Raw genomic sequence first — 11,338 nt, 5'->3', positions numbered from 1 at the left:
CTTGTTAGCAGCACCACAATGGCGGGTAATACATTCGCTTGTATCGAGTAGCACATCCTCGCAATTAAGATGTAAATAAGAAAACGGCACACAGCTCACATCAGATGATCTCGAACCGAGTGAACACAGTGAACAGTCGGAGAAACAAAGTCAGCGCCGCTCAGTTAAAGTCTCAGTCACGTGTGTCTGCTGCTTTTCGATTGGCTGGTAATAGCTATTATTCACACAAGATGTGCGTAGGCAGTTTGTTGATCTGCTCTCACTTCTCCTGGGTTCACATCTGGACCTATCAATTGTCCAATGGGCAACTCACTCGTCTTGAGGTGGGACGTGAGTTGAGTCCCATCCCTTTGTGTTAGTCTCTCTCTAAAGAGAGATGCCTGGCGCTGAATGATTGGAAACAAGTCAAACTCTTTCACCGGACTCGACCGTCCAATAGATGAGCCGGGGTGATTGTAACGGAATCTACCAAAGTGTTGCTCAGAGAGGAGATATTGTACGAGAGCTGCGCCATTTCCCTCACCGTGGCTCAAGGCACAGTAATAGATTGCGGTATCCGCCAACTCTGCCTGGTCGATGCCGAGAGTGCTCAGTCTTTGATCCCTGTCGGTGTAGATCTTAAACCGGCCTTGCTGGTCCTCTCCTTTGAATCCACAATGAATGAATACCGGGGCCTCGCTCACCAGTCGGCTGTACCAACAGATGCTATTGGTCGTGTTGAACTCGCACGGAATCCTGACGGGATTTCCTTCCACTGCGAACTCTTCGGCAGGCTGAGAAATCTGGGCGAAACTCGGAGCATCTTTGGACACAATTTGAGAATTGTTAGATTCAAACAGTTTTATAAAGTACGGTGATTGGAATGATATGTGAAATACTCACAGGTCACGAACAACAGGAACACTTTTATTACGCCCATGGCTGTCTTTTTTTTCTCCGATCGTTGACGACAGGTTTATAATTCTCGAGTTCAGCTGATTGTGGTTATTTTGGAGACTGCAACTCATCAATGCGCACGCGCAGAATCATGCCGCAGACTCCGCCTCTTCACAGCTGCAATGGGTCCGAAGCATCTCTTTCGCCTTCTGGGATTCCATGTTCAAATAGGGGCAATGATTCCCGCCTTTGGAGACCGGGGGTGGGAATGAATCCCGTATCTGGTTATTATAACCGGGAAGCACAGGATTGTTAATGGTGACAGAAAACTTCCCAGCATTAAAGGGTATTTCTGATGGACAATGGACATTGGGGGAACTCTGTGCTCGGAAGTTTTTTTTAAAGAGCACGGTCACCGCGTTGTGAAATCTGTTCATTGTGCATAAACTTTTTCTAACACGGCAAAATACTCTGATCAAATTAACCTTGTGTACAGGCCGCGATCAAACATTCCTAAAAACTGACATGGTTTACCCATCTCGGGGCGTCAGCTGACCGACGCAGCAGTTTATTACTGTGCGCGGAGACTTACAGTGCGGGAAAGCAGTTGTACCCTCGTAAAACAACTGCCGCCCTTGTGCAGATTAAAGGTAGAGCGAGTCCAGAGGGAGCAGCAAGAAACATGTGACTGTGGGAATTTTGACACTGTTCGGATACTGGATGAAAACAACCAGTTAGTGTATCTATGGGACAGTTTCCACCGCTCATTCATGTGTTGCAGCGATACTGATCGCAGATGTTGCTGAACATAAGGCCAACTTCATGTTAAATCCTGCTTATTCCGTTTTATTTAATTGCTCAACCAAAACTGTTGAATGAAGTTAGTGGTTATTAGTATAATATAAACCACAGAGATGCCGATTAAATGCCGACTATTAATTACTATGTCACATGGATAAGATGCAGATCTGTCTCATGATTCCCACATATCCGATATAGAATGTGAATTAAATCAACTGCAGATATTCTAAACTTGTCTCTGAGCTCCCTTTATTATCTTTTATCTGTAATAAATGCGAGTTGAAATCACCGACTAATATAATTCCGCAAGTGGACCTCACCTGTTCTTCTTGAGTGTTATGTTTTGTTTTCCCTTTTAAGAACGTCCCCTGTGACTCTCACTGTGGATGCGGAATTATTCGTTTTGTTTATCGGTGTGCGAGCGCCCTCTAGTGAGCACTAATTTGAACTTTCAGTGTTGTTTTTTTTTGCACGGATGCGCAATATTGCTGCATCTGTGTGGTGTTCATGACACAGAAATACAAGGCGGTTTTGGAGATCGTGGCATTGCTGATGATCAGCTCGGAAATCTTATTAGTTTTATTAAACATGGAAGAGAACCGATTAGTTATGCTGGTGTTCCTGTATCCGTTCACCCGATAATATGAAGCATGTACTGTGGAGGCAGCCGGGGTGCTGACTGTACCAGTAAATATAAGGGGTACTGACTCCTGTTCACAAGCTGCAGGTTAGTGTGACGTTACTTCCTTCTTCAACCATCATTTCAGGAACCGGTTTCATTTTTACTTTGGTGGCTCTACTCCAACATAAAATGATAAATAAAGCCAACTTCAACAACATCATCATTATAACCGTCACCAGCAGCAGCATCACCATCATCATTATCATCATCAGCGTCATCACCATCATCATCATTATCACCATGACAATCATCAGCATCATCATCAGTATCACCACCTTCACCATCATCACAATCATCATCATCATCACCATCATCATCATCATTATTATCATTATCATCATCATCATCATCACCACCTTCACCATCATCACAATCATCATCATCATCACCATCATCATCATCATTATTATCAATATCATCATCAACATAATCAAGATCACCATCATCACCAGCATCATCATTAATATTATCAGAATCACCATCAGCAGCAGCATCAACACCATCAGCACCATCTTCATCATCATCATCACCATAATCACCACCATCATCATTATCGTCATGATTATCATCATCAGCATCACGATCATCACCATTATCATCACCACCGTCACCATCATCACCATCATAATCATCGCCATCATGATCATCATCATCATCATTGTCACCATCACATCAGCAGCAGCATTACCATCATCACCAACAGCATGATCCTTTTATCAATAATCGAATGGATTTTTACAGGGAAGGAAATCCTGACTGAGAAGTGATACAATCATGAGGAGCGGTGCGAGACAGTTCCGCATCATGTTCCCGGAATCTATAATTCTGCACTTTGGGAAATCCTCTGTCGGAGCAGAAATACAGACACCGCCCCACTACACTGCTGATCCAACCAATGCCAAACACGGAAAGATGCAGCAATCTCTCTAATAACATAGAGCAGGCAAGGCGGGTCAGAGCGAGAGCAACAAACGGAAGGTAAATGGAGGGTTTCCACGGACTCAAATTGGAACGAATTCAAGACTCTGTGTTGCCGCAGAAAGTGCGCGGCGCCGTTCAGCTGCGCTCGGAGCTGATGGAGCGGAAATGACGATGGTTTAGTGTTAAGAAGTTCGTGGACAAACTGTCTCTGCTGACTGATCAAGAGACTGGGAAAATAGAGTCGGGGTGAAATGAAGGGAATAGACAGCATCAGAAATAATGAGCGGGTTTAATCAGTTCTATTTTAGATCGTTGACCGACAATATCCGGGCACACGTGCTTTTATATATGATCCATAGACCCTCAATCCCCTCAATTACCTCATTCGAAACCAGATTAAAAATAATCCGCCAGCAGAGGGAGCAAACCGCACGCATGCCAATTAAAAGTCACGGAGTGCAAACACGAAATCAATAGCGGTCGTAGCCGGAGTTACGTCACAATTACGCCGGCCCCCTGCAGTGCGTGGGTGGAACAATGAGCTGAAGAGTCACCAGGTGACCTCGCTTCATCTTAATCACAGGCTCATTCAATTCCCAGTCACTGTGAATGATTCAGCCAGACATGTTTCTAATAATACTGTCGGCAGTGTTGGGCAGTAAGTACTGGATTGTATTAAAGAACACAGGTTTGCAGATTGATGCAGAGCTTGTAGGAGTTAGTGCAATTACCGATCCGAAATATCTCTATAATGGACAGCTGGGGAGATGGAAGGTTACACACTCACACAGATAGACTCCCGTTTAATTCGATTCTGTTTGAACTTTACTGTTTTTTGCCCTATCTTCATAGACGGACTATGTGCAGATCGAGTAACTCAGTCTCCGTCGGCAAGAGAAGTGTCGGAAGGAGGATCGGTGCAGTTAGATTGCGAATATACAATCTCGGCTATTAACGCCATGCAATGGTATCGGCAGAAACCGGCACAGCCTCCAAGGTGGATAATGAGCAAAGTAGCAGGACCAAAGGGGGACGAAATCTCAGGACGATATCTGGCGGCTGTTGACGTGTCTAAAAAGTACGGTTACCTCAATATAAGCAGCCTGAGTGTGGAGGACGGGGCGGTCTATTACTGTGCAGTGAGGCACAGCGTCAGATAAAAGCAAAGGCCCCGTACAAAAACTTCAGCGAGTATTTACAGCTCCATTAGGGTCTGGATGGTAACAGATAACCGGTGTTTGGTGAGCTGTGATCAGGTTCGCGAGGCACTTGTGTCCGCCTCTTCACCAGTAACCCTCTGATGGTTTGTAGCACGAAAACTTCAAAACGGATCTCAAAGGGAACTATTAATTCTGTTTTAAACAGCCCGCGTGAGGCGAGGTTACCTGGAGCGCCTTCAACCGGTCAATGCTAATAGCTATTTTCTAGTATTAACAGATTAACTTAGCATCCTCCTTCTTTCTTTCTTTTATTAATTTTCTATGTAATGATCTCTCCTACATATGATTAAGAGATAGATAGTCAACCACACCGAGGCGCGCACATACATGCAGAACACTCTGAGCCATTTCCGAGGACCAGGGAGCTGTTTTATCTATGTTATCACCAATATTGTGTGGGGCGCACTCTCCCTGTCTGACAAGGGATTCCCAGAAGGGAATTGGATACATACCAGAAGAGGAAAAAATTGCACGGCAGTGGGGTTGTGGAACTAATTGGATCGCTCTTTCAAAGAGCCGGCATAGGCATGATTGGCGGAATGACCTCATTCTGTGCTGCACGATTCTCCGATTCCATCGAAAGAGGACAGAAGAAAAATCAAAGAGACACTAGGGGGCGACATTGGCCCAGGAGAACGATCACCATGTCGTTCCAGGTTCTGGCCATTTGTTGGCTCCGTGGAACGAATTTCCGTAGTCTCTCGGTCGCTGTTTGCTACGTGTAAAATATCACCAACTGTTCCCCGGTAACACTAAAAACAGCTCAGTATAGTCTATATGAAATGGCACTGCTACTTGCAGTGAACGAAAACATGAGGGGTGGGATTAATTCCTCTGTTCACAGAGTGCAGCGAATCGTAAATCCTTCCGCGGAGATTACCTCAGGTCTCCATCTCTAAATGAATCCTAAATACGTTCTTTGTGAAATTAAGTTTTACACACACGCAGAGACCAGAGCAATCTCCCCCACCCCAACCCCGCCCCTCCCTGACGGCGTGACATCGTCACAAACGAATGTGACGTAGTTACGCCAGTCACAGGTTCAATAGTTCAGTCTGGCACTGGTGGCAGTGTTTGCGACTGCAGAGAAGTGGTAAATGCTCACATTGTGAACCCCCGAGAGCGATGTGTTTCCCTATTTATTTCAGTGGGGTTTTGGCCTTGTTGACGTTGTGTAAGTACACGTGGGATCCGAGTACAAAAAACACCAATAGGTCCGGTTAGTGGGGCGGATATCTGTAAATGTTGAATTTCTATTGCAGCCGACAGCGTTGGTGGCGATTCCGTTCATCAAGACTATTCGGCCAGGACGGTGCGGGAAGGAGAAATGGTGACGCTGAATTGTAGTTTTACAACAACATCTGCACCCCCTGAAATTTTCTGGTACCGGCAGTTTCCCGGTCGGGCGCCGGTAAATGTGTTGCTTATTACCAAATATGACACGTTCCCAACCGACTTCGCCAAGGAACGTTTTACGGCAAAGCTGAACGCAGAGGGGAGCGCGGTTCGGCTGAGAATTTCCGAGGTGGAGCGTTCAGACAGTGCTGTGTATTACTGCGCTCTGAGACCCACAGCTGCACAGCTCCGAGCCCGTCCTGTACAAAAACTGCAGCACTGTGTGTAAACCAAGCAGTGTGTATGGCCGGACTACGCGTCTGTAATGGTCCGAATAGGACAGTTACTATCAGCACACAATATCCCCACAGGGCAGCTCCCATCGGGTCTGAATAGAGGAGTCCGAATTTAGATTTAATTTATTCTTCAGTGAGGGACGAACAGGAGAAACCTCGCACACGTTTAATAGACCAACCGACCGTATAATGTGTTCAAGTTTCCCCGCTTCACTGCATTTTTCATCTTTTTCACACCACATAAACCAACACAAAATATGCAGCTTTGCTGAGATTTGGGGTTTAATCAGCGGGCTCTAACCCATCACATTGCTGAGTGTTTGTTTAATTTCTGCCGGTGTGTGACGGCTCACCGCGAGCATAAAGTTCATTGTCCTCCAACATTTGCGTTTACACCGAGGTGTCCGTTCTCTGGGGGAGATTTCCTCTGGTCGCTATTTCTAGCGACGCAGTGAACGCATTCGAAAAGAACGCGTAACGATTCCACCAACCTCGCTCTGTTTGCGATGTCGCTAACACACAGAGACCAGAGGGAATCATCCTCTTGTGAGTCCACAGTAGAAGGGTCAACAAACCCGACCCCTGTCAACCTCCTCAGTCTGATTAGTGACAGCGAATGAAATAAACTGAACATCTTCATCTGCATTCAAACAATATTTTTGTCACTTTGGGGCGGCTATCCTTGCATCAGAGATCAGCTTTCTCTCTGAGCAAACTCTCTCTCAGATCAATTAGAGATTAAACTGTCTCTCGAGTCAATTAGAGATCAAGCTGTCTCTTTTTATTCGTGTTGCAATTCTCTGAAATCAACACATGCTTGTGGTTCAAGCAGTGACATCAGACCAGCCCCAGCCGGCGCTCTCAGCTCCTTCCGTTTGATTTTCTGCAGGTTTCTGAGGCACAAAAAGCCCCTCGAATTCCGAAGCAGCAGCAATGCGGCTCCCTGTTCTCAGTGTGGTGTGTGTGACATTCATTTTCGGTAAGAAGGTTGAATCTTTTAAAAGGGGTTCATTGCTGGAGGAAAAGAGTTGAAAAGCATAGAAGTTAGGTTAAACTTGTATAGAACCTTGCTTCGACCTCACTTGGTGTACCGTGCATAGTTCTGGTCTCCATTTTACAAAAAGGCAATAGATGGACTGGAGAAGGTGAAAAAACTTACTCGGCTGATGCCAGAACTGAATGGTTACAACTATCAGCAAAGATTGAACTGGCTGGGCTTCATTTCTTTAAAAGGGGAAGGCTGAGGGGTGACCGAACAGAGGGCTTTAAAAAGTATGAAGGAAATGGATAGGGTAGACATGGAGAAAATGTTTCCGCTGGTGGGAGTATTCAAAATTAGTGGTGATAAATATCAGATAGTCACTAATATATACAGTAAGGAATTCAGAAGGAACTTCTTTCCCCAAAGAGTGGTTAGAATGTGGAACTCGCCGCCACATTGAGTGGTTGAGGCGAATGGCGCAGATGCATTTAAGCGGACGCTGGATAAGTACGTGAGGGAGACAGGAATAGAAGGTTAGATGAAGTGGGACGGGAGGAGGCTTGTCTGGAGCACAAACATCGGCATAGACCAGTTGGGCCGAATGGCCTGTTTCTGTGCTCTAAAGTCTATGTAATTCTATGTAAAACTCACTCCGCATTTAGATACATTTTCACCGTCAGTTCAGTTTGAACTTTTAATCGATGATTTCCGCTTTCTTTTACCGTGTGTTCCAGATTTGAGCGATGGCGTTTCTGTTACTCAGCGGGAGTCCTCGGTCACACAGACAGAGGGTGAGGCTGCCACTTTAAACTGCACCTATACCAACGATGGTGATTACTTATTCTGGTACCGCCAATACCCAGGCAGAGAACCCGAGTTTGCAGTCCGGAGGCACACGAACGGCGGTAATGAATATCAGGCAGATTTCGCCAAAAGCCGGTTTTCTGATACAGTCCTGAAGTCGGACAAGTTGTACCGTTTGAGGATCTCGGAGCTGCAGCTGTCTGACACCGCGGTGTTTTATGTGCACTGAGTCTCACAGTGATGGGAACGAACGAAAGCCTCGTACAATAACTGTCGCAGGTTTCTGGGTCACAGACTCTGTCTATTGCGGGCTATTTATGACTGCGTGTCAGGCACTTACACGTGAATGTATTCCTGTGCGCGGAGTCCCCGAGCAGACAGCTCACTTAAACCGTTCACATCGAAACAAATTCCTTCGGATTATTGTGTTAACTGTGTGAGGGCAGAATGTGGTTCCGTTTATTTGTGTATACCAGGGAACTCGCCATTCCCATTGAGAATACCCACACCCACAGGTGGATTTGAATTGGTTATAACGGTGCACTCTTGCTTCGGATGTAGTACATGGCAACGGCCAAAAAATGATTGGTTCAAAATATCAATTTGCAGTGTAGGCAGAGGTCGGCCAGGTGGAGAAAACCCCACTGATTCCAATCACTTCATTAAACGTTTCTCAATATTAAAGACACTTACATATTAAAACTAAGAAGTTGCAATATATGCAAGTTCTTAGTGGTCATATTCAGGGGAAGATTAGAAGCTAATGAACAAGCAATAATGGACGTATAATCTATAAGAACAGATATGGTATGTTCTCGGCACTGCGCCACACAATGAGAAGACCGACTGAATGCAAGTGACTAATAGAGAACGCATCAAGAAAGATGTGGTAGCGAGGTAAAAACCGTGAAAAGAACAATGTACAATGACGAGACAGGGTCGCGCAAGATGACTTAATGGGTTGAAGTGTTCGGTATTAATTAAAACTAACCAGAGCATGTTGGCATGTTACGATCACGTTAGCAAGACGTTACTAAAACTATGGAAGGTACAACACACCAAAGTTGAGGGGACTTAAAGGATTGGAGCTTGAGGCAGTCAAGGAAGGACATGAAATCAACACTGCTCTCAATAGGAACGGGTAATATCGCTTCTATTATATCTATTGCCTTAGCTGGTAAGATTGTTAGCAATCTGACGTATTAACTGTGCTTTGTCTTGTAATAAAAAAAAACAACTATTTAATTACCACAACAGTTTGGTCTAGTCTCCTTCTGAATATCTTGCAACAGTAGCGCGGAAACGGTATTCACCGAATTGAAGCCAAAATTCTAAGGGAGAAATTCTAAATTATTCCACTGGATGGCACCAAATCCATAGGAAACACACGGGTGCATCTGCATGCTGACGCCGATCTGTTCCCGTGGCAAGCAGGAGTTCGCTCACATGCAGAGTCGGCCATTAACTGCTGAACTAAGGTTGCTGCAGATAACGTCACCCTTTGGTTGGTCTGGAACTTGTCTACCAGTAACTCCATGTTTTTAAATCTTTTTGTGTTCCCAGAAAGCACTCGGGTTAAATTGGTGAGTTCACCTGCCCTCAGAGGAGTGGATTCGCCATCCTGCCTCTATCTCAATCGACGAACCCTGCGTAAAAATACAGAGTCCGGTCACTTCTACAAGGTCGAAAACCGGTTCTGTAAATAACTTCATAATCGGGTTTGAGATGATCTGATGAGATATGTGCAAATCCATTGGTAAAAATGGTCCATGTATCTGATTGGAGCAGCTTAGTCTGACTGACGAACTCCTCGAGTGAGGACGCTTCACCGGTGAAAATGCAGGTTTGGAGACCATTGAAAATCCGAGTAAACAATGGAAGGGCCCAGGAATGGCTCAGGAATTGTGTGTCATGAGGAGTGACTCACAGAAAGTATTTCAAAAAAATATTCTCGGGATGTGGATGTCACTGGCAAGGCCGGCATTTATTGACCATTCCTAGTTGCCCTGAGAAGGTGATGGTGGGACTTTTTCTTGACGCGCTGCAGTGTAACGGTTCGATACAGCTGATTCACTTCAGGAGGCAGTTAAGAGAGTCACCCACGTTTATTGTGAGACAGGAGTCGCAAGAGATCACGCCGGATAAGGACGGCAGGTTTCCTTCCTCTAAAGGGACATTAGAGAACAAGTTGGATTTTTTAGAACACTCTGACAGCTTCACGGCCACTTTTACTGATACCAGTTTATTATGTCCAGATATTTATACGCTGAACTCACGTTCTCTGGATTACGAGTCGAGGAACACAACCACTGCACTGACATACTCTGTGAGAAAGTTACAAGCAACTCACATTGGAACAGGAAAGGATACAGCGTCTGTTTTAATCACATTCCATTACATTTCGATGGATTTGTTTGTTAGTCGATTGTGGCTTTCGTCTTATGTACATGTAAACTTTCTGTGCAATGAATATAACGTTGGTTTGTCGGCCAGGACACCGGGAGAATTAATTTGGGATGTTTTTACGCTATCGCAAAATGTGCAGGATAAAAGTCATTCTTCACAAATTCATTCTCAATGATTCTTAGCACCTTCGAATACAAAAAAGGTGATTCAGCCGCTCAAATCTGCACTTTCGTTCTCACTCCTCACACCGTTCAATAAACCTCTAAATCCCCAATGTGCTTCATTTTTGATACAATTCACGCAGAGCGAGTCACTTAACACGTTCTGGCAGAATATTCGACATTCTTACCTCCTCGGTAAATAATGTTTTCTGACCATTAAAATGTCTCTTTCCAGGAGTGATATTTCCCACCAGGTTAAAATTTATTCGTCCGTCTGTTTCCACAGGGACCAGTAAAGTTTATTCTTTCCTTTCCTTTGGTTCAATCTGCGATTCACCGGTTGGGTTGATGACCGGTCACCTCCTGCTGTGATTTCCTGGATTAGGTGTCCAATCTGCTCAGAGATTCTCTCCGCTGAAAACGACGCCCTCAGTCTGTCGGCAACGACAATAGCGGCAGCTCTGGGCTGGAAAGAGCTTGGAAGGTTGACTCAGTTGATGACTCGGCAATGGAGGACCGCGGCTCCCACAATCCACAGCGGCAGAGAAAAGTCAATATCTGTGACACCAGGCGCGCGGCACTCTGGGGAACTGTTCGCACATGCGCACCTCACCATTTGTTTTTAACCCAACGTTTTTTTTATTCTCTCGCATGTGAGACTTTCACTTTTATCGAACAAGATGGGGCAGTTATTTTGATGGAAACTGAAGGCACTTTTCGTTTCGATCTACCCGTTTTATGTAAATAAACGGCAGACATGCGCAGTGTATTACAACATACAAACATGGTCGACTGTACGTGGAAAAAACATGGCCCACTGCACGTCACACAAAGAAGACCGACGGTTGTTCAAA

The 11,338-nt window shown here is 45.1% G+C and overlaps 1 gene segment (V, D, J or C); it reads right to left on the bottom strand.

The window, feature by feature from the left end:
• Positions 1 to 220: 220 nt before the first annotated feature.
• LOC137308477 (T-cell receptor alpha chain V region 2B4-like) lies at positions 221 to 1,114 on the bottom strand. The segment is given in 2 exon segments: positions 221 to 802; positions 883 to 1,114. Coding segments are annotated over 2 exon segments (618 nt in total).
• Positions 1,115 to 11,338: the final 10,224 nt, after the last annotated feature.

Source organism: Heptranchias perlo, unplaced genomic scaffold (genome assembly GCF_035084215.1).
Source record: "Heptranchias perlo isolate sHepPer1 unplaced genomic scaffold, sHepPer1.hap1 HAP1_SCAFFOLD_1311, whole genome shotgun sequence".
Taxonomy (NCBI): Eukaryota; Metazoa; Chordata; class Chondrichthyes; order Hexanchiformes; family Hexanchidae; genus Heptranchias; species Heptranchias perlo.
The sequence above is the reverse complement of the archived record's forward strand: the minus strand, read 5'-3'. Positions and strand labels throughout refer to the sequence as shown.